A 25827-nucleotide genomic window follows, 5' to 3' on the forward strand; every position below is an offset into this window, starting at 1 on the left:
CCCCACTTCACATTGCAGAGGGACAAGAAACACCTCTAGCAGAGCAGACTAGACAACTCATCTGTGATGCTGGAGAGGACCTCCACACCTTCGACATAGACACACTACAACAGTTAATGGACATCTTAGGCAATCCACCTCCAGGGAAGCCCAGCCTCATCGAGGAGACCCCACCCCCTGCACAGACCACACACCTGGAAGCACCCACCACCACGGCTAGCTTCCAGCACCCCACCGAAGCACACATCGCATTCCAAGGCCAGGTGACAGACTGCCAGAAGAAGGTGGCTGAACAGCTGCGGGTGGGGTTCGCCTCATGGACCCCGAACTAGATCACATACGTGGGTGTCTGAGTCCCATCAGGGACCACTTACACTCCCCAACGGAGACCCACACTGCGCCAGACACACATGCATTTGCACTTTTCCAGTACTGAATCACGCCCAGAGCCCTGGGATAATCATTCACACCCCCACGCTGGACTTGCGTACTCCGGGCCAGCCCACTCCGCTCACGCTTCAAGGGGGGGACGTACCAAGCTACATTTCCGCTATCTTCCTCATTGGCTGGGGTGACATGGTTGCGTCCGCTGTCCACTACACTCCAAACAGCAGCAGTGTATGTCGACATGGATATGTCTGTGGTCCTCATACTGCAGTCTGTCCAGCACATCCACGCCACACTTGGCATTGTATACATTCTCATTCATGGGTCACTTGCCACCTTTGCACATGCCTGGTTCCCACTTTTGCCCACATACTTTTATTGTGTGGCTGTGGTGCCATGCCGTTGTTGGCTCATGTACATGGCTAGCCCAGGTTCCCACAGTAAGTTCTGCTGTCGTGCTGGTGGGTGGGAATATTGTTTGGCATGTTGTGTGTGAGTTCGTAACGTGTGCATTCCCAGAGTTGTGAGTAGCATGATTGTGGAGTTGGGGTGTGTGGTGTGTTCATTTGGTACTTACCTACGAGCAGGGCATTTCTGAAGTTCCCATCCGGGAAGCGCCGGTTGACGTTGGACTGTCGGAAGATGTATGAATCATGCACACTGCCTGGGTAGTATGCAACGACATTGGTGAAGAGCACCCAATGGTCCACTATTGACTGCACATTGATGGAATGCGTGTGCTTTCTGTTGCGGTAATGTGTACACTCTCTGCAGGGTGCACAAGTAGGACATGTGTGCAGTCAATGGCCCCCAACACATGCGGGAAGCCAGCTCTGGCGTAGATGCCTTGCTTGGTCTCCAGCTTTTCCTGCGCAATGTGGGGGCAGTGAAGGGGCTGGGGTATCAAGATGAGGATGGCATCCAAGACAGTTGTGATTAACTTTGTTAGGGCTGGCTGTGATACTCCTCGGCCTCTGGCAGTTGTTGGTTGGAAGGTACCAGAGGAAAACAGATGCTGCACAGCCAGCGGATATGTCTGCGGAGGATTGTTGGTTGTCTGCTCTGTGGGTACCGTCAGCCTGTGGGCAATGATGTTCAGGATGCGGAGGATGGTTGTCCTTTTGAGCCTGTAGAGGGCAATGACATCCTCTTGTGTTGGGTCTGTGAGGCTGGTGCATTTTCTGAAGGTCCGCTGTCTTGGTCTGTGCTGCCGCTGTGGTAGTCCAGGGGGGCGGGGTGCGGGTGGGGGTCCGGGGAGGTGGCGGGCCTGGATGTGGTGGCGGGGGTGTTGTGGCCCTCTTGGGGCTTCGGGCTACATGTTCAGTAGCTCTTTGGCATCTGTTGGTCTTCAGGTGTGACTCTGGGCTGGGCTCCCTTTTCTGGTGCAGGTTGTCATCCGACTTTACACCAGGTCAGAGCAGGTGCTAGATTCCTGGTGCTAACGCGCCTTATCACCTGTTTTGGGATATTATCGCTGAACTGGCTGGTCATTGAGAATGTTGCGGAGTGGTGTTGTTGCGGCTTTTTGCAAGGGAACGCCTACTCTGCATCTCATTAGCGATAGTTGCCAGGGTCCTCTGTGGCGATATTTTTGCAGCTGCTATCGCAGGGAAAGTGGTGATATCGGCTGTTTGCACCAGTTTGTGAATGGGGCGATAAATTTATCGCCACTTTGGCTGCGATAAAGTGCTGATAACTCGACGATAAATCCTTGAGAATATGCCCCTTAGTGTCTGTGTCAAAGTAAAAAGCTTACACCTTGTTTGTTCATTAAAAGGTAGTGAAGGATTTATAGAGTAGAAAAAAGCTAAATTATCCTTAAAATGGTATAATATAGTTTTGTATAATTTTGTCTGTTTGAATGGTGTGGTTCATTGAGTAAATATTTCTGTAAATTTGCAGGTTAAAGTAAAGAATGACAACATTACTTTTGCATTGAAGTGCATAAAGAAGAAACAAATTGTGGATAACAGACAGCAGGAACATATCCATTCCGAGAAGAAGATTCTAGAAAATGCGTGTTCCCCCTTTATTGTAAAGTAAGTGAATGCGAGAAGTTTCACAATAGAGTTATGTAATTTTAATTTACACCATGGAGCAAATAAAAATATTACCATGCCATCAAATACAGAAAGCACATATGAAAGTTTAATAAAAATAGAAATGTCCGGCTATGAAAAATGTTACTCTTAGGTTTTATTATTTCCAATTGACACATGTCTGCTGAACCAAATGAATCTAAATAAGGGCCTCATGTACAAAAGCCTCTTTGCGGTCCTAAACTCCGATTTTACCAAAATCAGAGGATTTATGAACACAAAATGTCTTTTTACAATTCACAAAAGCCTTTTTGAGTCAGAAAAGTCTTCCCAAGTAAGGCTTTTGCGATCCTTTCTGGATCTCAAATAAAACGGGATTAAGAATTGGCGTCCTATTCCTACTTACAGGTTGCAAAGGTATGTATCACTGGTTGGAGTCTATTCTCCTCTGATCCTTCTACAACTACTGGAATTGTCAGACTGTAGAAATGTTGCCCTTTTTTCAGGGACACCCTAGGTGTTTCACCTTTTGCTGGACACTATATTTTTGCTGGTGTAGATCTCTGTGCCCTTTACCCCTGCTAACCAGTGATAAAGTGCCTGTCTCTCCCTTTCAAAATGGTGACTTTGGCATACACCTGATTGGCATAGTCACCCTACCTGTAAGTCTGTGGTATATGGTACAAAGAGTACCCAGAGCCTGTAAGTAAAATTACACTTGTGGACTGCAGCACCCATTGTGCCATTCTCTACAGTGACAGTGTAAAAATAACCGCAGGCTTACCATTTGTAGTCTGGCTGTTGCAGTGTTAAAATGCAAATTCAACGCCTTTTTGACAGATGAAAAACTTCTTTTGAGATATTTATAAGTCACCCCTGTGTAGGCTTATTACCTATAATGCAATGTGCGTGGTATTTAAAAGTGGGATATGTAGGGATGTAATGTTAAACATGTCCTGGCAGTGAAAAATCCCCAAAAGCTTTTTTCACTGTACCAAAGCTAGCTTTTCCATAGGAAAACACAAGGTACATTATTATATTCAATAATGCTAATTTTGGTTAGCAAACACCTGGAAATATAATTCAAAGTCTGTTATGTGATGTTATGTTATGTTATGTTAGCGTTATTTGTAGAGCACATGTACGCCAGTCAGTTTCATAGAAATCAAATTCAATGGTTAAATCAATGTTTAATAACTATTAAGGGAAACAATTTTAGAAAGTTACATTTTCTCTGCATAAAGCCCCTGGAAGCCCATTTGCATGACTTCCAACTATCACCTGGTAGCTGAAAAGCCCCTTTGAGGAGGTGTGAAAACTGCTCCCAGAGCAAGACAAACATTTTGGGTGGGGAGAGATATTGTTGTTCCTTGACACGATGGCCAGTGGGCTGTGCCTAGGATCCTGATTGACTTCAAAGAGTTCTCTTCTGTCACAAAAAAAGGTTAGTTAACCTGGCCAGGGTGCTTTCTTCATTCCCCCAGCCAGGCAGGCTCCAATCATTGTGAGCATCCTTTTGCATTCACAGTGTTAACTCCTAGTTGAGTGTCAAATCTAGTGACAGGTCTGCTGGGTTTACATATAAAATTTGAGCGCACTTCAAAGGAGGCTACGGGATGTCAAAACGATATGCGTTTACACTCTATCCACTGTCTGTTTGCTGAAAAACCCTTCTATGTTCTACCAGACGTTTGTCTCTGTATTTATTGTGGTCACACTCTCACACACACACCCAGCCCTTATAGCCCAAGTTTAGTGTGGAAGAAGACGTTCACCATCTTAAAAAAGGCTAAAGTGTCTAGGGTTTGCCCCAGGAACCTTTACCCCATTGGTTAGAGCATGCCCAGGAGTCCTGGCACCTCCACTTCAGAGCATTCCTTGAAGATAAGAAGAGAAACTGCTCTCTGTGACCTAGGAAGAGCTCTGAAAGGACTAAACCTAGTCTCTCTTGTACCTAGGACAAAAAAGTTGACTCCAGTAGTCATAAGGCTGACCTCCTGTTAAAGCTACAGGGACACAAAAAGCTATAAGAGTCTGTGTCCTGTAACTGACTAGCTGACCAGTGGCAACTAGGCATAACCCATATCCCGCTGTTTGGCCTAAGCCTGAAACCCTGTGAGTCTCTATGTGCTTTCTCTGAGGTCCTGGGGGGGCTTTAGAAGTATATTTTGTGGTAGATTGAGACTTAAAAGACTAAAGTCAGAAGGTAAAATCTTTGACCAAGACAACTCTGGTTAGTGTATCCAACCGACCCAACCATTCCTTCAGCGTCAAATTGCACCTAGGGCCCAGTATACTGTGCCCATTGACTATCATTGGCACTTTGTGCTTCTTGGCACCATTTTGTAACTAAAACTTTAAAAAATCATATCCCCAGTTCCCCTTATTGGATTTTTGTCATTTTGGTGTTGTTGTTTATTAAATCTAATTTTCTAATTTGGTTTGGGATTTTTATAGTTTTGCATTTTCACTTTTTTACTTTTTTGTTACTGCATAAATTATTTACACATTGCACTAATTCACTGTCTGCTCTGTGCCAGGGGGTTGAGTTCAGGGTAACTTAGTGACTTTAAGGGTTCTCTCTGACAGGGGTTGTGATTTTTCCATGAGGTGGGTAGTTACCCACCCCAACTGTTAATCCAATTCCTTACATAGACCTTGACCCCTTCTGCTTCCATCAAGATGGCAGCTGACACTCCAGTACCCTCAACTCCTTCACCTGCATTTTTTGGGGTCTAGACTGGGTGCTACAGCCCTTTTGTCAAACCAGGCTACCTCACCTTGCTGTCTCTCTGGTGCCGTAAGCCTGTGAGTTGTAGTGTCACAGCACTCTCATCTCCTTCACATACATGATTTTTGGCCAAGACAAGATGCACTTCTTACAAGGGTATATATTTCAACAATAAGAGAGCCAGGGACATAGATGTTCACTCTCCTACCCCAATTCAATATATTTCAACAACAAAGGAGTGACTATCAGTTAAATCACTGTGTGCTAGTGAAAAAAACAAATAAATTAATCAAAGAGACAGAGAAACTCTATTCGTAATCAGAGTAACACTATTTGTAAAAAGAACCCTCACTCACCCTAGTGATGACATGCTTCATCATGGGGTTCCCATGGGGGTGACCGAATATCTCCCCCGTGTGCTACAACGCCTGCGATTGCAGCGGAGCAGGTTGATAGTGATGTCAGTGCTATGTGCTCAGTGAATTAAGTGGGAAGTTAAAAGAGATCAACAGTGCCTCAAAAAACTTTATTCGTAGGTCTGTTGGTCACATTAAAAACAAGTGAGGAGACTGTGATATTTTTTGTAACAATCACTGTGTCCTATAGAACTCTCCGCCTTAGCTCTTGGCTTCCCCATAGTAGCCGGCCTCGCCGTCCTCGCCTTATTCAGCTGTCTGCTGTCTCCGGGCCTCCGCTACGTGGCTAGCTCCAGCGCGCTATGGGGCCTCGCTGTTCGAACACTGCGCATCAGAGGTGGCGTCCGCCGTGTCGTACAATCCCCGGGTGCTGTGGAGGATTGTTCTCACTCCCCCTGATCGGCGCGGTAGGTTGGACGCTCTACCGGAAGTCTGATGCCGCCAAAGACCCTCCACCGGCCCATGGGCTCCTTCGTTTTGCCCCCTTGTGCTTCTCAGGCCTCTGCTGTGGGGGCGAGGGGGGGGGGGGGCAAGCTGCCCAGCGCCGTGCACCGTCCCCCGTGAACCCCCTCTCCAGGCGGCCCCCGCCCACCAGTCGGCTCGTGTGGCGCTCCGGCCTGGGTCGAAGCCCCGGAACCAACCCTCGCGGCAATGGAGTCTGGCCGCGAGGCTCACCCGCAGCGGCGCACCCGGGTGGCCTTTACCTCTCGCCTCCGCGGCCGCTGCTCACCGCCGCCGGGGCCCAAGGATCGTCCCCCGCTGTGTGGGGTTCGTCGCTGGCGGAGACCGCGCCTCCCCTGCGCGCGCCGGCAGTGTGTCCCGCGGCACAGCCCTCCGTCCGTCAGTGCTCCGCCGCGGCAGCCATCTTGCGCGGCGCCGTCCTCCCCTCCTCTCCAGCGGCCACAACGATCGGCTGCCGTTCTCGGCGATGTGATGCCGCCGGCCGCCCAAACCTCGTCCAGGTGGTCTCCGCCGGTCAATCTATCGGCGCCGGGGCACACACGGGCTCTCCGGCCCTTATTTCAGGATTCTGGTGGGGAAGAGGCACGGAGCTCCGAGCTCACGCCGCCATCTCCCTCGGCGCTCAAGCCACGCCCCCCTGATGGCTTTCTCGATGACTGTCACTGAGAACATGAGCAGAGAGATCGGTCTGTAGTTCTTGAGATCGGTGGGGTCCGCCAAGGGTTTCTTCAGGAGGGGGTTGATCTCAGGGTGCTTCCAGTCATAGGGGAAGGTTGCGGTCGTGAGGGAGCGGTTGATGGTGTGGCAAAGCATGGGGGTGAGGGTGTCAGCGGCTCTGTTGAAGATGTGGTGGGGGCAGGGGTCCGTGGAGGCCCTGGTGTGGATTGACTTCATCGTCTTCAGTGTGTCTTTGGTGGTGAGGGCTGTCCAACTGTCAATCGTTGGCTTCAAGGTGTCGGTGGTTGGTGAGGGTTCTGTGTGTTGGCTGTCTTTGTCGAAATTGTCATAATTGTTCTTGATTTTGTGGTGGAAGAAGGTGCTGAGTTTGCTGCAGATGTCTTGTGAGGGAGGGATGTCTGTAGATTCGGTGATGGGTTGGGCAAACTCCTTGATGATGCTGAAGAGTTCTTTGCCTTTGTGCGTGTGTGGAGATTCTGTCTTGGATTGCTTTCTTTCTTGTATTTCTGATGAGTTGGTGGTGGGCGTTGGTGGCGGCTCTGAAGTTGTTGTGGGCTTCTGTAGATTTGTAATTCCTCCAGGCCTTTTCGAGGCGGCGGCATGTGCGTCTGGGTGGTGAAGTTGCTGACTTTCTGGGCGTGTGTGTTGTTGTTCTTCTTGAGGGGGGCTATGGTGTTGGCGCAGTCGGAGGTCCATCTGTGCAAGGTTTGGGCTGCGGTGTTGGGGTCATCGTTGTCTGTGAGGGTTGGAGTGGAGTTGCCGAGTGAGGTGGTGAGCTGGTCGTCTGTTATTCTAGTCCAATTTCTGCATGGGAGCAGGTGCTGGGTTCTGTGGATAGTGGTGAAATGGATGCAGCAATGGTATGTCCACAGGAGTTTGGTGGTGTGGCTGAAGGTGATGGAGTTTCCTGTGCTGAAGATGGGGTCGAGGATGTGTCCTGCTGAGTGTGTGGGCTCAGTCATGATCTGGCGGAGTCCTATGTTGTGGAGGTTGTCCAGGAGGGATGTGGTGTTGGGGTCTTGTTGGTTGTCGAGGTGAAAGTTGAGGTCTCCCAGTAAGGTGTAGTTGGTGGACGCGATGGCCTGCGGGGGTGATGCTGTCCATGATGGAGTTGGTGAATGGTCCACGGGGTCCGGGGGAGTCGGTAGATGAGGGTTCCCCAGAGGGTGGTGGTAGGGCTGGCCGGTATCTTAAAGTGTAGGTGTTCCATCAGGTCTGTGGGGTCGTCGGAAAGTGTGCTCAGTCGGAGGGTGGATTTGTGTACGATGGCGATTCCCTCCCAGAGCGGAAAGGGCGGTTCTTCCGCGAGATCTTGTATCCTTGGGGAATGGCGATGGCAATGTTAGGTCCCGAGGTGGCATTAGTCCAGGTTTTCAGTGAGGAATGTGACGTCTGGGGTGGTGCTTTATGGGTTATGGAGTAGCGTGCTACTCACCAAAAAAGTGCTTCCACGTCAGGGTTAGTAAGCGCATTATAAATGCAATTACAATACAATACAATGGCCACTTGCCCCATTTCAAATATACATATTGCAGACCATATTGCAAATTCTATTACAGACATGGGTGCAGTTGCAAATAGGCTGTTGTGAGACCCACCAATTGTGCGCCTCATATAAATTGTCACAGTCAGTACGTCCTCCTAGGGTGCCATTTAGGAGAGGGTCCCACCTGCCCCAGGCACCCTGTGCCAGCATCTTGCATAAATATTGTCTCCTAAATATTGTTTTAAAAATATCAACCCATTAGGTGTAGAATAAATGCTGTTATTTTGGCCCAAATTGATTATTGTGGTGTACTTTACCTGATCTTGTCTAATTATATAGTGACAAAGCTGTAGCTAGTGCAAAGGACACCAGTAAGGCTTCTCATGTGCCTCAGAAGGGGAAACAGCCTGTAGAATGCGGCTTTAAGCATGCCTGCCGTTTCCCCGCAAGCTGTACGTTAGCCTTAACCACTCATATGCCTTAACCACGCATATGTGTGGTTAAGGCAGTGGGCATTCTAGCTGTCTAAGTGGGTGGGGAGAGGAACCGGAAGGGAAGAGGTGCAGTAAGGACTGGGTCGCAGCAAGGTAAGTTGGGCTGGGGTTGGGGTTGGGGGAGGGTGATAGGTTTTAAGTAAGGGTGCCAGTTTTATGGGGCGGGGGTAGGTTTTAAGGGAGAGGGCCCGTTTTAGAGCTCAGGGCAGGCAGCAAGAGTCAGGGTAGGTTAAAGGTTAGGGGGCCGAGTTTTATGGCTCAGGGCAGGGGGCAGTTTTTAGAGCTCGGACAGGGGGTTTGGAGTAGGTTTTAAAGTAGGGGCTGAGTTTTAGGGCTTAGGGCAGAGGAGAAAAGGGGCAGTTTTCTGGTCAGGGGTACAGTTTTTAGGTCTCAGGGCAGGGGAGCTGGTGTAGTTTAAGGTTTTAGGGGTGGGGGTCGTTTTTAGGGGTCGGGTTAATCATAGGGTAGTGGTCAGAGTTTTAGGATTCAGGGTGGAGGGACTGGGTTGTGAACTTTACCACATATTCCTTTACCAATAATACCTTTACTATGAAATACGGGTGGTAAAGGCATGCGTGGTAAAGGAATGAGTTATTCAGACACATTCATTGCTTGGGCTGCGTGGTAGAGTGCCTCTGTCATACAACTGCCTCCGAAGACACAATTATATTCCTTCAGCCCTAACCTCACTACACTGGCTACCTATTTGGATATGAATCATCTTCAGAACACTATTTATTGTACCAAATGCACTACATAAGGGTACACATACTCCCTATCAAATTGTTTCCACAGGCATACTCCCTCCCATTCCCATAGATCTGCAGAAATGTTTCTGCAAAGTTCCCAAAATAGGTGGAAGGGCATTTTTTGAGGTTTTCGCCCCAAAATGGAACTCCCTTTACATCAAAATCCATATAGAAACAGAGCTAAATTTAGAAATGCTTTAAAATCCAACCGTCAATTTAACAATTGAAAATTCTGTCAGAATGTTTTTCAATGTTTCAATTAATCAAGAGAGGGACGAGGAGTAATATTTAATGAGGTACTGCACCATTACTAATCCATAGTCAATATACAAAAAATATAGAGGAAGCAGGTCCTCAGGTAATGGCTGTAAAGACCCTAGATAGGTGGAAATAAAAGGTCCGACCAGACAGATCACAGGGGGATCTGAATGATCAGATCAAGGTGCCCTCACACCCCCGGTAGGGTGTCATGCTTCATCACTGGGCACTCCTTGTAGAGCCGTCAATTGGCATTTCATCAGGACAGAAGTAGTGCCTACCCTATGTAGTGTGAAGGTGGGGCCCGTATGTGAATACAGAATCCCCACATCACCAATGTATACTGCACCTGCTGTGACGCAGAGAGGCTGGTTCCATCCAAAAGTCAAGGGAGAAACACCCCCTCGTGAGGCAGAGGTCCACCAAAGAGCCCACAGGCCCGTCACGAGTTGCAGCACTGGCTTGACGAGGACCGCCCAACGATGAGGCATGACACCCTTCAAGGTGTGAGAGGGAACCATGATCTGATCCCTCAGACTCCCCTGTGTTCTGTCTCGTCCGACATTGATTCCACCTATCCAAGGTCTTTCCAGACCATTGCCTGAGGAAATGCTCCCTCTATATTTCACCTTAACAAGACAGTAACGTTTGTCTAGAAATCGTATTGATGTACTCTTTTGTGAGGATTTCTCGTAGGGCCAATATACACTAAGGCAAAATGCTGTCCTCAACAAAACAACAAGTGATTGAGCGTAAGATTTTATAATATTACCTCAAATGGGGTGATATTTGTATAAGCTATATTCAGGATATAATATTTATGTGAAAATGTATTTTGGCAATGAAGTTCTAGTACGATACAGCAGTTCTGAGACCTCACACACTGCATAGTATGCGCACAACGTGACATTCACTCCTCCCAATTGCCCAAGAACTCTCAGAATCCGAGCATGTTGTTCATGGCGTAACCTTTTTATTCACAAACCAGGTAATTCACCAGTGACCAACACAGATTAACAGTATCCTTTTTGGATATAAAATTATTACAGGTTCACTCTTTAGCGACATCAACATGACGAAGGCTGCACGGCAAGTAGGCACAACATTACACTTGAACTTGAGCTTGGCCGTACCTTTATGGCCTTGACTTGTCAAAGGCAGTAAAGAAGGTATGCATCACATTACCCTTGAACTCTAGAACTTGGCCATACACTTGAACTTGGCCGCCCTGGCCCACGAAGCCCCCATTCTGCTGCGCACATTGTGCCAGCAGTCCCCAACTCGATACAGCGAACAGTTGCACTAGTTAAACCAGGGCCCGCATGGCACATTGGCCCCCACACCGGAGTGCCTGCACTCAGGCAGCCTCCCCAAGGTTCACTCAGTCCGTACGTTGTGGGTTAGGGCAGAAGAGTCCATGACCACCAGCAGGTCAGTCCCCCCTTCCGCCTACCCTTTGCACATGTGGATCCTACCCCTTCCTGGGGCCATCCAGTCGCTGAACCGCCTGTCAGTGCTCCACCCTTGCTCTCTTGCCGGGTGGGTGGGTGGTCGACGACGCGCCCCTGCATCTTGCTGGTGGTCCGAGGGGACAAAGAGGCTGCAAATCCCGGGGCGCGAATTTAAATATCCTTCCAGCGCATCCCGATGACATCACCTCATCCAGCCCCCTTTTCAGCCCCGGAGGAGGCCCAGTCCCTTGGTGCTACTAAGTCGCCCCTCCTCTCGGCGCGGGGGCGCCTGTCATAGTACGCGCACAACGTGACATTCACTACTCCCAATTGCCCAAGAACTCTCAGAATCAGAGCTTTTTGTTCATGGCGTAACCTTTTTATTCACAAACCAGGTAATTCACCAGTGACCAACACAGATTACCAGTATCCTTTTTGGATATAAAATGATTACAGCTTCACTCTTTAGCGACATCAACATGACGAAGGCTGCAAGGCAAGTAGGCACAACATTACACTTGAATTTGAGCTTGGCTGTACCTTTAGTGGCCTTGACTTGTCAAAGGCAGTAAAGAAGGTATGCATCACATTACCCTTGAACTCTAGAACTTGGCCATACACTTGAACTTGGCCGCCTCGGCCCACCAAACCCCCATTCTGCTGCGCACATTGTGCCAGCAGGCATCAACGCGCTACAGCGAACAGTTGCACTAGTTGAACCAGGGCCCCGCATGGCACACTGGCCCCCGCACCGGAGTCCCTGCACTCAGGCAGCCTCCCCAAGGTTCACTCAGTCCATACGTTGTGGGTTAGGGCAGAAGAGTCCCGGACCACCAGCAGGTCAGTGCCCCCTTCCGCCTACCCTTTGCACATGGGGATCCTACCCCTTCCTGGTGCCATCCAGTCGCTGAACCGCCACAGGTTGAGAAGCTCCCTGGCGCACTCACCCTCCCCCCCTGCGCCAACTGTGCTCCACCATAGCCCCACGTATTGTTTGTATAAAGAGCTACTGCCCATCTACCAACATATGCCCTCCATCCTGATGCCACCGCTCCCTCTTATTATCTGGGAAGTCCTATGATAAATATTCTCCAAATAGTTGAACCTCTGAATCTGGGGTATTACTGATCGCCTAGATCAGCTTCTTCACCAACTTGTCCATGGCCTTAACTGGAGCCCCCGTAACCTATTCTGACTGCGGTATTACTACCGCCCACATCTATAGGCTTCCCTTCGGACCATTGGTTCTTAAGCGGTGGCGTAATACTGAACCCTCTTTCCGCCTTGTGATGAAAAAAATATTTTGAGTCAAGAATGCTTTATACAATTACATCTTGGCAACCAACCTCAGGAACTGGCACCTTGTCCAGAAGCCCCTCCTAGTGCCCATCAAGTTGGGAAGGACCCCATTACACTATCTCCTGGTTTCACTTAAGACATTCACCACCATCCCCAAGGAAACTAGTACCCTAGGAACTCTAATCGATCCACCTCCCAGCAGCTCGCATCCGAAAGAAGACTGCAGGTGACCACCGGTAGGGCTACAAAGTCTATGCCCCCAGCAGGACAATCCACTTTTCCTTCAGCAAGTCCCCGGGCTCCCGATACCCTTACCTGCTGACATCAGCAATAGTCCCCTTACCAACCTGGCACCCCCTTGTGCATAGAATGACTCAGCTATGCTACCTATTTCGTGTCCTCCAAAAGACCCTTTTGTGCCGGACTTTTAATGGCCTGTACTTCTGCACTCTGCCCACTGTATGTTAATTGTGTTGCACACAATTAGTACTCACAAGAACTGTTGACACGTAAGAGGAAAGGAAAACTGTGGCCATTAAGTAAAGAAACTTTTTTTTTGTTTGTTTAAATTCTTTATTCGCGATTGTACACACAGAGCTTATCATGTATCTAGCATCTTATACAGTCAACAATCACGGTTTTACTTTTTCACCCCAACAACAAATAAAACAATGCCTGATCTTCCATCTTTACATCAAGTACTTCTGACCTTATACCGGCAGTTCGGACATCCTGATGTGCTATAAGACGTGTCCACACTCAAAGAGTTTGTATTTAGTGTCATTGTCTATATAAATAACAAAGAAAGAAGACATGTTATCCCCACCCTCCACCCCAACAGTCCCACCCCCAGCCCTCCCTTCTCCTGGTTGCTACGGTCTCTCCACAGTACAGTTCCCCTGGCTCTCAGTACCGACTACACTACTACAGGGTTAAGGGTCGATCATGACCGTCCATTCTTACCCTAGTATGATCTAATTCTCTACATCCATACTCAGTGCACACCTTACAGTCTATCCTCCTGGGACGGTGATAGGTCCAGCCCATCTAATTCTAGCAGCATAACCTCCCAGTCCATTGCCATGTGGTGCTTCTGTTTTCCCGTTTCCTCCTCTTTCCTAAGGGCTACACCCTCCACCTGCTCCCATTTCACTACATCCCTCTGCCATACAGCTATGCTAGGAACCCTGGGGGATTTCCATCTCCTTGTTAGCACTCTAACCGCCAGAAGGAGAGCTAGGTCTATGAATCTCAGTTTAGTCTTCAGTGTTTTAGTGCATTTACGGGATCCCACTAAACAACTTAGGGCATCCTCCTGTATCTGTATATGTGTAATCTCCCATAGTGTCTTGCAGATCTCTACCCAATAGCTCCGTAGTCGCGGGCAAGCCCACAGCATATGGAGGAAGCCCGCCTCGTCTTCTCCGCATCATGGGCAACAGTGGGGGGAATCTGGAAACATTTGGTGGATCGTTGCTGGAGTCAAATACGCCCTATGGAGCACCATAGTCTGAATAAATTTAAATTTTACATTCCGCGGGACCCGTTTGGGGTGTTCTAATATCATCTGCCATGTTTTATCTGTCAATCCCTCCCCCGCGTCTTGTGCCCAAGCATCTCTAAGTGTGGTGAGGGAAATCGCTGCATGTTCTCTGATCCCCGAGTATAACCATCGTACCAAGTGACTCCCTGTCCCCATATAATATATCAGATGTACCAATTCGTGCTGTGTAGGTTGTATTCATTGTGGCGCCCAGGTAGTCCGGATATAATGGGTCACTGTAGCATGTAATAAATACAGTCTGGAAGGGGCCCCGGTGATCTGTACAAAGGTGTTGTGGTCCAACAGGGCGTCATCCCCGAAGAAAGTCTCTATCTCCTCCACCCCGTCTCCATCCAGCCGTGCAGCGTTCGCCGTGTGAGCCTCCTCTGTGGCGTCGGGATGCCCAATAGAGGAACATTCCCAGCATATGGTGTTACCGATGCAGTGTATGCTAGAGCCTTCCTCCAGCAGATAAGGGCCATACGTAGGAGTGGGTAACAGTTCCGCGGTGTTGGACCTGGGCCTCTTGGCAGGGTCATCCCTAAACTTTTTGCCTTCCTCCAATACTCTCTCTGACCTGTTTTTGTTGGTTTAATGACTCTGGGCACTTTACCACTGCTGACCAGTGCTAAAGTGCATATGCTCTCCCTGTTGAAAAGTTTACATGTGATTGATGTCCATGATTGGTTCATTGGATTTACTGTTAGTCCCCAGTAAAGTGCACCAGGAGTGCCAGGGCTTGTAAATGCCAATACTGCTAGTGGGCCTGCAGCGCTGGTTGCGCCACCCACAGAAGCAGCCTTAAAATGTGTCTAGGGTCTGCCATTGCAGAACCTGCGTGCAGTCTGGTACTGTCATACTGGCTGGGCAAGTGCACACACTTGCCAGCCCCTAAACCTTCCCTTAACTTCATATTAGTCACCCCTATGGTAGGCCTGAGGACAGGGTGCATTGTGAGTGTAAGGTAGGACATGCCCTGATGTGTGTGGCATGTTCTAATAGTGAATTACTGCCAAATTCGTTTTTCACTATTGTAAGGCTACCAGTTCCCTTCTAGGCCAGATGGGCTGCTGGAATTATTACACTCTATAATCCCAGCAGGCTCAGGGAACATGGTAGAAATTAATGTTTAGTATGCCTGAACTCAGAATAATAAAATACTTCTTTTAGTAAAGTTTATTTTTATATCCTGTGTTTGCAAATGCTACTTTTAGAAAGCTAGCATTTGCTTGTCTAACCATTTCAGCCCGCCTCTGCTTTTGTGTGTATCTGACTGAGTGTGTGAGTGACAGGGCTGGGAGTTGACAGGTGGTGAATAGCAGGATGACACCTTAGTGGGTGGTGGGAGTTTCCCCTGAATGATGCATCAGGCTGTGCTCTGCCTCCACAATGCTGGCTCCGCCCTCCTGGGGAGCGACTGATGACTCAGCCTGCACCTGGCCCAGGAAGGACCGAAGCTTGTCAACAAAGTGCTCAGGCTGCCCCTGTCCTCACAATGCCGGCTCCGCCCCCCTGGGGAGCGGCTGATGTGCCTGCCCTCACTCTGAATGCAGAAGCAGAAGTACCCACCACAAGTGCTCAGGAGCTGAGAGCAGTTAGGCAAAGGCCCCCCTGGCCTGTAAGAACAAAAGAAACTGGGTATAAAAGTAGGAGCCCTGCTCCTTGTAAATTAGATCCTGTTTGCGCTACAGAAGAAACTCTGCCCGAAGAGAAGGACCTGGATGGACTACAAGGAGGAGTGCTGTCTCTGGCCTGTGTCTGGTGCCTTGCTGCAGAAGGAGAGGAAAAGAAGATACTACAAGAGACTTTTGCTTTTATTTGAACTTTGTGCCAAACTCTGCTGGAAGATCTCCAAGGGCTTGCCTCTGAACTTGCCCCCTGACCAGCGCCCCAGGAACAGTGGGCGCTACCCCCTGAAGAAAGCTACTGTGTGTGCTGCTTATCGCTGCAGCGCTGACTGAGGAGTCTGGGAGCGTTGTGCATCCCTGCCACGCTCCCCGTGATCCAGGGCATCGATATCCCCCCAAGCACTGTGACAGGGGCCCAAAGCGACAGCAAGAGCAACGTGAGGCCCAGCCGCCGCTGGCCCGAGCACCATGACTGCCTCTGCCTGGGAGCCCCGAGAGCAACGTGAAGGAGGACCCGTCCGGTCCAAGCGCCCGAGTTGACTGCGCCTCGTGCCGTCAACCCCTCTGCAAAGACGGACTGCCGCCCTGTGATAACCCCCCTCTGGTCGGCATCCTGCCCGACAGCTCAGCTGTGAGCGCACAGCTGCAACCGGCACTTTGGCTGGGTACGTCCCGCACTTGGGGACCGTACTGCCACTTGCCGCCACCACACAGCCGCCGCCTTCAGGGTCGGAGCAAACTCCAAAGGAAGGACCCTGCCGCCACCAAGCACCGCCGCCCCGGGTGACCCGTGACCTGCCCGGCTGAGAGCCGCAGCGCGCATCGACCCCAGAGAAGCAACGCGACGTGGGACAGGCCCCCCCTTCCAGCCGTCCGCTCCACAAGAATTTTAAGGTACTGTGTCTTTGCCCCTCGCGGTGCGAGCGTCCTGCAAGCTGAGCTCGCACCGCGCTGTGTGACCTCGGGCGCCCCGGGAGCCTCGCAGTTGCTGTCTGCTTCACAGCGCGAGCCGCCCCTGAGACAGAGGCTCGCACTGCTCCTGGCCCCCGAGGCCCCGCCTGACGCTCCATGTGGCCCGCGGCCCCCTCTCCTCGAGTCAAACCCCGAAGGGTGACTCATTTCCAGAGCAGACCCGGCCGTGCCTTTCGCGGCTCACGCGGGAAGCGTGAGCTTTGGCAGGCCGGGCCCGATTTTCTCAGAGGAAGCGAGCGGAGACGGCAGAAAGCGCATTGAGGCGCTATAAAACACTGAACCTTTTTAAACCTGGGCAGAAGACCCAAAACATTGCATTTGCTAAGAGTAACTGGAACCTGCATTTTCAAAGTAATCCAAGACTGTATTTACAAGCCTGCTTTTGAACAATATATAAAGAGATATATTTTTTACAAATACAGTTTGGTGTCATTGTGTGGTGGGTTGGTGGTGAAGGGTGTGATACTGCAAATGTTTAACCCTATGTGCCCCAGAGATTAGCCTAGACTGCTTGCGCCACACTACCTAGAGGGTAAGCAGAGGTTGTTCTTGAAGGTAACCCTTAGCCCTGACGTGGAAGAGAGAGTCCCTGCTTGTCGCCAGTGCTGCACTGCGCCAACCAGAGACTCCCCTTTCCAACATTGGTCGCAGCGGTGAGGATCGCGAATTTACATTTGCAGTGTTTTACCTTAGCTACTGACCATTGCACGGTGATGACAGTCCAGTAACTAAGCCACAGACTTTTTTTATGTTTTACTGAGAGAATCCCCATTTGTTGTGAAGTCATGCCTGGATCAGCAGGAAGCATCATGGATTTTGGTAGAGCCCTGTCGCCAGAGGAGTTGACGGACAGGAGGGAGGCCAGAATACATGAAATGAAGTTGGCGGAGCTGAAATTGAATTGCCAACTGGAGCTAGAATCTAGGAAGTTAGCCCTGGAAGAAATGAAAATGGAGCTTGCGCATGACTTAAGAATGAGGAAACTTGACTTGGAGCTCGAGGGGTGTGAGGCCAGGAGGGCTTCAGCCCAGCAACAAGAAATATGTGTAGCTCAGAGATTGAGCTTTGCTGAGTTGGAGGTGGAGTCCAGCTCAGATGGTGGCAGCAACATTCAGGTATCTAGTGCAGACAGCATAGCGCACGCACCTAGAGATATGGCACCTGACTTGGAGGGGGTTAACATACACCAGGAGGTTGAAGGGCATGAGGTAGCTCCAGTAGTGCGCAGCGTCCCTGAAGGGAATAGGGTAGCTGGCGTAGGAGTTCATGGTCCTAGTGGTGGGAGGGATTCCCCCATGGTTGAGGTCCTGGTGGGTGAGTGTAAGGACCGCCCAGAAGAGTGTGGGTTGTGTGACAGAGACAGTTCGCTACTGTCTGGCCAGTCTCAGAAGAATGGTGTGGAGTATGTGTGTGAGGCGCTGGATGGTGAGGTGAAGGATAATTTGGTTAACCCTGCTAGGGGGCTGTGTAATCCAATTGTGGGAGAGCATATTGTAAGTCCCAGTTTTCCAGAGCTATGCCAACACCTGTTTGAGAGTGATTTCTCTGACCCCAGGGAGCTCACATTGGAGGCAGACCTTGTGGTGGATTCCAGAGGGTCTGGAGAGGCATTGGGGTGTGATCCTGTGGGGAGTGGCTCAGGTATCTTCCAGCCCAGAGTGGTGGAAGTGGCGCAGAGTAGCCCAGCTAGGTCCTGTAGTAGTGAGAGGGGTGTAGGGCCTCACGTCCTGTCCTTAAGGGGAAGGAGTGAGAATGGGTTTTGTCCCGGTAGTGCCCCACCTCAGTCTCAGATCCTGGATGGTTATTTAAGGAAACACCAGGTGGGGAGCCTAGGCTGTCCGGATGAGTCACCCGCTGAGGGGGATCCCCCAGTGGCTAGAGAACGTGGAGGCTCTGTAAACAGAGCTCTAGTAGTTCTGGTGACTGGCAGTACCACTCCAGTTGGGAGGGTGCAGAAGTCCAGAAGGAGGGGCGAGAGGGGGAAAGAGTCCCCAGTGGAAGAACCAGTGGGTCAGGGGCCAGCCAGCAGGGCTGCGTCCCCAGTGAATGACCAGGGGGACACCACTTCTGTCCTGGGGGATCTTCCCGCACTGTCAGAGGGACAGGGGTTGGGAGATCTGCGCCATGCAGACTGTCGCACGACACATGAGCTATGTGCCACCCTCAGGGGGGGCATGCGTGCTCCCCGGGAAGTCCTGGTGCGCCAGGCAATGGTTCAACTGCAGGGTTGGGTCCCTGAGTTGGAGAGTCAGGTTCAGGTGTTGTCTGACCTGGAGGGTGGGACCACTGTAATCAGTGTCCTGGCCCATGTCACTTCTAGGGGTACCCCTCCAGTTGGGAGTGGGCGGTACTCTGGAAGGGGGTGCAGAGGGAGGGAGTCCTTGCCTCTGACCCCGGTGCAGTTTGAGGGTGTAGACTCTAGGATAGAGGGCCAGGTGCAGGGCGTCCCCCCTGACCTGGTGCCCCAGTTGCAGTATAGCACCCCTGAACTGGTGGGCGAATTGTGCAGGTCACCTGCCACAGGTGCCCTGACAATTCTGGAAGGGGGTACCACTCCAGGTGGGAAGGTACAGAGCCCCGAGGTGGAGGACCGGGTGTGGGAGAGCCCGCCCCAGTCTTTGGTCCAGCCGCCAGGTACAGGCCTGCGGCTGGTGGGTCAGTGCCAGGATGTCATACCTGACCTGACAGGAGGGAGAGTGGACAAAGGGTGCCAAGCACCTGGGGCCACCGCCCCCCGCTCTCTGAGGCCACAGAGGTTTGAGAGCCCTGAGAGGCATGAGGCCTGGGTCTCCGCCCTGACTTCTGTCAGTGGCCACTGTGATTTGATGACTGCCTGTTGGGACACACCTGGGAGCGAGTTAAGGTTAGACGCTGCACAGGTGGTGTCCCCAGGGGAAGAGAAGGGTGCCCCAGGGATTGGCCTGGTGGACCCTGAGAGTATGAACAGAGGATTTGAAGTAGGTGCAGATTGGCGTAGAACTGGAATGTGCCCCTGCTGTTGTGGGCCAGGTCCAGGTTCTATCGCCCAAAGCAGGGAAGCCCATCACAGTGGTGATTGGTCTACCCTGCGTTTTGGCTGGAAGGGGGTTGTGTTGGACCTGGGCCTCTTGGCAGGGTCATCCCTAAACTTTTTGCCTTCCTCCAATACTCTCTCTGACCTGTTTTTGTTGGTTTAATGACTCTGGGCACTTTACCAATGCTGACCAGTGCTAAAGTGCATATGCTCTCCCTGTTGAAAAGTGTACATGTGATTGATGTCCATGATTGGTTCATTGGATTTACTGTTAGTCCCCAGTAAAGTGCACCAGGAGTGCCAGGGCTTGTAAATGCCAATACTGCTAGTGGGCCTGCAGCGCTGGTTGCGCCACCCACAGAAGCAGCCTTAAAATGTGTCTAGGGTCTGCCATTGCAGAACCTGCGTGCAGTCTGGTACTGTCATACTGGCTGGGCAAGTGCACACACTTGCCAGCCCCTAAACCTTCCCTTAACTTCATATTAGTCACCCCTATGGTAGGCCTGAGGGCAGGGTGCATTGTGAGTGTAAGGTAGGACATGCCCTGATGTGTGTGGCATGTTCTAATAGTGAATTACTGCCAAATTCGTTTTTCACTATTGTAAGGCTACCAGTTCCCTTCTAGGCCAGATGGGCTGCTGGAATTATTACACTCTATAATCCCAGCAGGCTCAGGGAACATGGTAGAAATTAATGTTTAGTATGCCTGAACTCAGAATAATTAAATACTTCTTTTAGTAAAGTTTATTTTTATATCCTGTGTTTGCAAATGCTACTTTTAGAAAGCTAGCATTTGCTTGTCTAACCATTTCAGCCCGCGTCTGCTTTTGTGTGTATCTGACTGTCTGAGTGTGTGAGTGACAGGGCTGGGAGTTGACAGGTGGTGAATAGTAGGATGACACCTTAGTGGGTGGTGGGAGTTTCCCCTGAATGATGCATCAGGCTGTGCTCTGCCTCCACAATGCTGGCTCCGCCCTCCTGGGGAGCGACTGATGACTCAGCCTGCACCTGGCCCAGGAAGGACCGAAGCTTGTCAACAAAGTGCTCAGGCTGCCCCTGTCCTCACAATGCCGGCTCCGCCCCCCTGGGGAGCGGCTGATGTGCCTGCCCTCACACTGAATGCAGAAGCAGAAGTACCCACCACAAGTGCTCAGGAGCTGAGAGCAGTTAGGCAAAGGCCCCCCTGGCCTGTAAGAACAAAAGAAACTGGGTATAAAAGTAGGAGCCCTGCTCCTTGTAAATTAGATCCTGTTTGCGCTACAGAAGAAACTCTGCCCGAAGAGAAGGACCTGGAAGGACTACAAGGAGGAGTGCTGTCTCTGGCCTGTGTCTGGTGCCTTGCTGCAGAAGGAGAGGAAAAGAAGAGACTACAAGAGACTTTTGCTTTTATTTGAACTTTGTGCCAAACTCTGCTGGAAGATCTCCAAGGGCTTGCCTCTGAACTTGCCCCCTGACCAGCGCCCCAGGAACAGTGGGCGCTACCCCCTGAAGAAAGCTACTGTGTGTGCTGCTTATCGCTGCAGCGCTGACTGAGGAGTCTGGGAGCGTTGTGCATCCCTGCCACGCTCCCCGTGATCCAGGGCATCGATATCCCCCCAAGCACCGTGACAGGGGCCCAAAGCGACAGCAAGAGCAACGTGAGGCCCAGCCGCCGCTGGCCCGAGCACCGTGACTGCCTCTGCCTGGGAGCCCCGAGAGCAACGTGAAGGAGGACCCGCCCGGTCCAAGCGCCCAAGTTGACTGCGCCTCGCGCCGTCAACCCCTCTGCAAAGACGGACTGCCGCCCTGTGATAACCCCCCTCTGGTCGGCATCCTGCCCGACAGCTCAGCTGTGAGCGCACAGCTGCAACCGGCACTTTGGCTGGGTACGTCCCGCACTTGGGGACCGTACTGCCACTTGCCGCCACCACACAGCCGCTGCCTTCAGGGTCGGAGCGAACTCCAAAGGAAGGACCCTGCCGCCACCAAGCACCGCCGCCCCGGGTGACCCGTGACCTGCCCGGCTCAGAGCCGCAGCGCGCATCGACCCCAGAGAAGCAACGCGACGTGGGACAGGCCCCCCCTTCCAGCCGTCCGCTCCACAAGCGGTGCGAGCGTCCTGCAAGCTGAGCTCGCACTGCGCTGTGTGACCTCGGGCGCCCCGGGAGCCTCGCAGTTGCTGTCTGCTTCACAGCGCGAGCCGCCCCTGAGACAGAGGCTCGCACTGCTCCTGGCCCCCGAGGCCCCGCCTGACGCTCCCTGTGGCCCGCGGCCCCCTCTCCTCGAGTCGAGCCCCGAAGGGTGACTCATTTCCAGAGCAGACCCGGCCGTGCCTTTCGCAGCTCACGCGGGAAGCGTGAGCTTTGGCAGGCGGGGCCCGATTTTCTCCGAGGAAGCGAGCGGAGACGGCAGAAAGCGCATTGAGGCGCTATAAAACACTGAACCTTTTTAAACCTGGGCAGAAGGCCCAAAACATTGCATTTGCTAAGAGTAACTGGAACCTGCATTTTCAAAGTAATCCAAGACTGTATTTACAAGCCTGCTTTTGAACAATATATAAAGAGATATATTTTTTACAAATACAGTTTGGTGTCATTGTGTGGTGGGTTGGTGGTGAAGGGTGTGATACTGCAAATGTTTAACCCTATGTGCCCCAGAGATTAGCCTAGACTGCTTGCGCCACTCTACCTAGAGGGTAAGCAGAGGTTGTTCTTGAAGGTAACCCTTAGCCCTGACGTGGAAGAGAGAGTCCCTGCTTGTCACCAGTGCTGCACTGCGCCAACCAGAGACTCCCCTTTCCAACACGCGGGATCTGACTTTTTGGCAGCAGCAGGCTGTGAAGTTCTCCCCGGTCCAGTCGGTCAGTTGTGAACCCGATCTGGTGCAGGTTTCTACCCGCGACCCAGTAGGACAGCCACTGTAGCTGGCTAGCGTAGTAGTATCCACGAAAGTCTGGGACTCCCAGGCCACCAGCTCTGGTACCCAGCTGGAGTTTACGGAGACGGATACGACTCCGACCGGTCCCCCATATGAGATTAATCAACATGGTGTTCATCGTGTTAAAAATATGTTGTGGGAGGATCACAGGCAGATTTACAAAGAAATATAATAGGCGAGGGAGCATAATCATCTTAGAGATTGCTATACGGCTCATAACAGATGGAGGCAATGAGGTCCAGAAACCGATGCTGTTACGGAGAACGGCAATAGCTCTTGTAATATTACCATCTATTTGGTCCTCCATCGTCCTGTATATTCGAATCCCCAAATATTTAAAGGTGGTCTGTGCCACCGGGATCCGATGAGCTCCAAAACGTATGGAAAGGGGGTGAGGTGCGTCCCAGAAATAAAAGCCAATCGATTTATCCGGGTTTATGGCTAACCCAGACACCACCTCGAACTGGCAAAAAACATCGTACAACTGTGTGTGGTCTGCCTCCAGGTCGCGGAGATATAACAACATATCATCCGCATAGACGGATAGCAGGTGGTGTGACTCTTGTTTTGGGATACCCATCCCCTCCGCTTGTGTATGAAGGGCAATAGCCAGGGGCTCCAGTGCCAGGACAAATAAGATCGGGGATAAGGGGCAGCCTTGTCGAGTACCCCTATGCACTGGGTAACTTGCCGAAACATATCGTCCTGTTCGCGCCCTAGCTGTGGGGTCAGTGTACAATAACCGGATCCACCTCAACAGCGGTTCCGGAAAGCCAAAGTGTTTCAGTGCTTCGAACATGAAGGTCCACAACAGGGAATCGAACGCCTGTTTCAGGTCCAGTGCAATGCACCCCACCCGGAGCAATTCCTTCGGCGAGGCTACCATTAGTGCATGTAAACGTCTCGTGTGTAGAGAGGTACTACGCCCGGGGAGGAATCCACACTGATCTCGGTGTATAAGAGCAGGAAGGTGGGGTTGGACGCGCAGAGCTATGACCTTGCTCAGGATCTTATATTCTGTGGACAGCATAGACAAAGGTCTGTAGTTTGACAACTCTAATATATCTCTGCCCGGTTTAGGTATGGATGTTACTAGGGCCTGCATGGTCGACACTGGTAAGTGTCCTTCTTCAAATGCCGTCCTATAGATTTTTTCCAGGACAGGTACGAGGGTCTCCGCATAGGTCGAATAAAACTCCACAGGGAGCCCATCCATGCCCGGCGTCTTGTTACGGTTGAGGTGTTTAATAGCAGCACGTATCTCATGCTGTGTGATGGGGCCTTCAATCGCCTTCTGTATGTCAGCTGTTAGGGACAGAAATGGAAGGTCGCACATAAACTCAAGCACTCGTATAGGGTCTTCCAGGCCAGTAGGGGCATACAATGCCCTCAGGTGGTCATGGAACGCCAGATTAATCTCGGATTGTGTGTGCATTAGGACGCCCATTGAGTTATGTATTTGGGTGATCACTGGCGGATCTGGTCTGTCCCGTACCAAACGGGCCAGAAGGGTGCCGGATCGGTCTGCTTCGGCGTGCTGTCTTCTCAGGTATGCGTTATAATCTATATTGCGCAATGTCTCCAATACCTCTGCATAGTCAATGTATCCTTCCTGTAGTTCCCCCCCTTTTTCCTCGGTCCACGCTCGCCTCCTGTTCCAGCACCCTCAGGCGTTCTTCCACCTCACAAAGTTTTTTATGTATCTCTTGTCTGACCCCCACTAGCTGACCTATAGCCGCTCCTCTCACCACCACCTTCATAGCATCCCACACCATCAGATTGGAGGAGGCGGAGTCCCAATTATCTCCAAAATAATGTATTAGGGTATCGGACAGAGCAGTCCTAAAAGGACCATCCTCCAGGAGGAGCGGGTTGAACCTCCAGGTAGGCACTGGAGTCGGCACTCTACCCCAGAGAAGAGTGATCGTCAGGGGTCTATGGTCCGAAAAAGTTTTTGCTAAGTACTTCGAAACGCCAACCTTCGTGACCAGAGTACTGAAGCACATGAAACAATCTATTCGGGTATGTAAGTCGTGGACCGGGGAGTAAAAGGAGTATTCTTTAAATGCAGGGTGTAGCATGCGCCAGGCATCAGTCAGTCCCCACTCATTTGCCCATGTTGTGAACAAATCAGTCAGTTTCGCGGCTCCCGTCGCCTGAAGGGGAGGATGTGATCTATCTAGGCCCAAGTCCAGTACTGCATTCCAACCCCCCCCCGAGCACCCAGGGAATTCCAGCCCAGTCCGAGTGTGCCACCCCTACCGTGTGCAGGAACTTGTCCTGTTCATAGTTCGGGGCATATATACTGCCCAGGACTATCAGCGTGCCATCTAGGGTGCCCTTCACAAGAATGTATCTACCCTGGTCGTCCACACTTCTCTCGAGTTCCAAAAAAAGGCGTCCCGTGACGAACCCAAATGGTTGCCCCCCTAGAAAAAGCGGAGTATGAAGTGGAGTAGACAGCGCCCCTTCACTTCTTTCTCAACTTTTGTGCCTCTGATGTCGTGAGGTGTGACTCCTGTATGAAGGCTACTTGTGCCTGATTTCTAAGGAGGAAGGAATGGATTCTATGCCATTTCTGTACTGCTCCTAGACCTCGCACATTCCAAGTAATGAATTTGTATGTCCCTGCCTTTTCAACCATGATCATCCTCTGTCAGATCTAATGGTGTCAGTAGTCGTGTCCAGGGACCCCATAAAGTAAGCGACCAGGAGAGTACGTACCCCACAACCCCTTTTAAGAACATAACAAACACGGCACAGCGACGCAACCTTGCTGAGCCCAACATAGTAACAATTAACAGATAGATCCAAAGTCTGGTGCATTCGCCAGTGGGGTGGCGGCTAAACAATCACACGCAAAAAATCAAATGGGGAGGGATCACTTGTCCTGCATGAACCAGGGTATGCAGGAGATCGTACAACGGTGTCTCCAATAAAAAACCCTCATGCACGTGTTGGGTAGTGTGGGAAGCGGTATATCTTGGTTCTCCGCTCTTCAAACACGTGTGTGCATAATCATAGGGTTAGTTTCGGTATGCAGCCTCCACCAGGAGGATCTTACCCTTGGTAAAAACAGTAGTGACCCAGTGATGTGGACAATGTGCAAAATAGTTAAAAATCCCCCAAATAACCAGAAATAGGAATTTTATTAGGTCTGGGTTCGGGTGGATCCCTTAGGGGAATGCTCAATTAGCGTGCGCTCTATTGAAAAGATTAAGTTTTCAGGACGCACTAGCATTCATGAAGATTTAAAATGGCCGACATGTTTCAGCCCTCTATGCCGGGATTCGGACTTAAGGGCT

General features: G+C 51.0%; 1 protein-coding gene across 2 annotated transcripts in view; it reads left to right on the forward strand.

Moving 5' to 3' along the window:
• The window catches only part of PRKG2 (protein kinase cGMP-dependent 2), a 1208151-nt gene that overhangs the window by 796517 nt on the left and 385807 nt on the right, over window positions 1-25827 (forward strand). For both annotated transcript variants that reach the window (XM_078677576.1, XM_078677575.1), the window contains exon 12: window positions 2290-2426. In XM_078677576.1, the coding sequence (XP_078533702.1) occupies window positions 2290-2426 (137 nt within the window). The remainder of the gene's footprint in view (window positions 1-2289; window positions 2427-25827) is intronic.

This window comes from Lissotriton helveticus, chromosome 2_1 (assembly GCF_964261635.1).
Source record: "Lissotriton helveticus chromosome 2_1, aLisHel1.1, whole genome shotgun sequence".
Taxonomy (NCBI): Eukaryota; Metazoa; Chordata; class Amphibia; order Caudata; family Salamandridae; genus Lissotriton; species Lissotriton helveticus.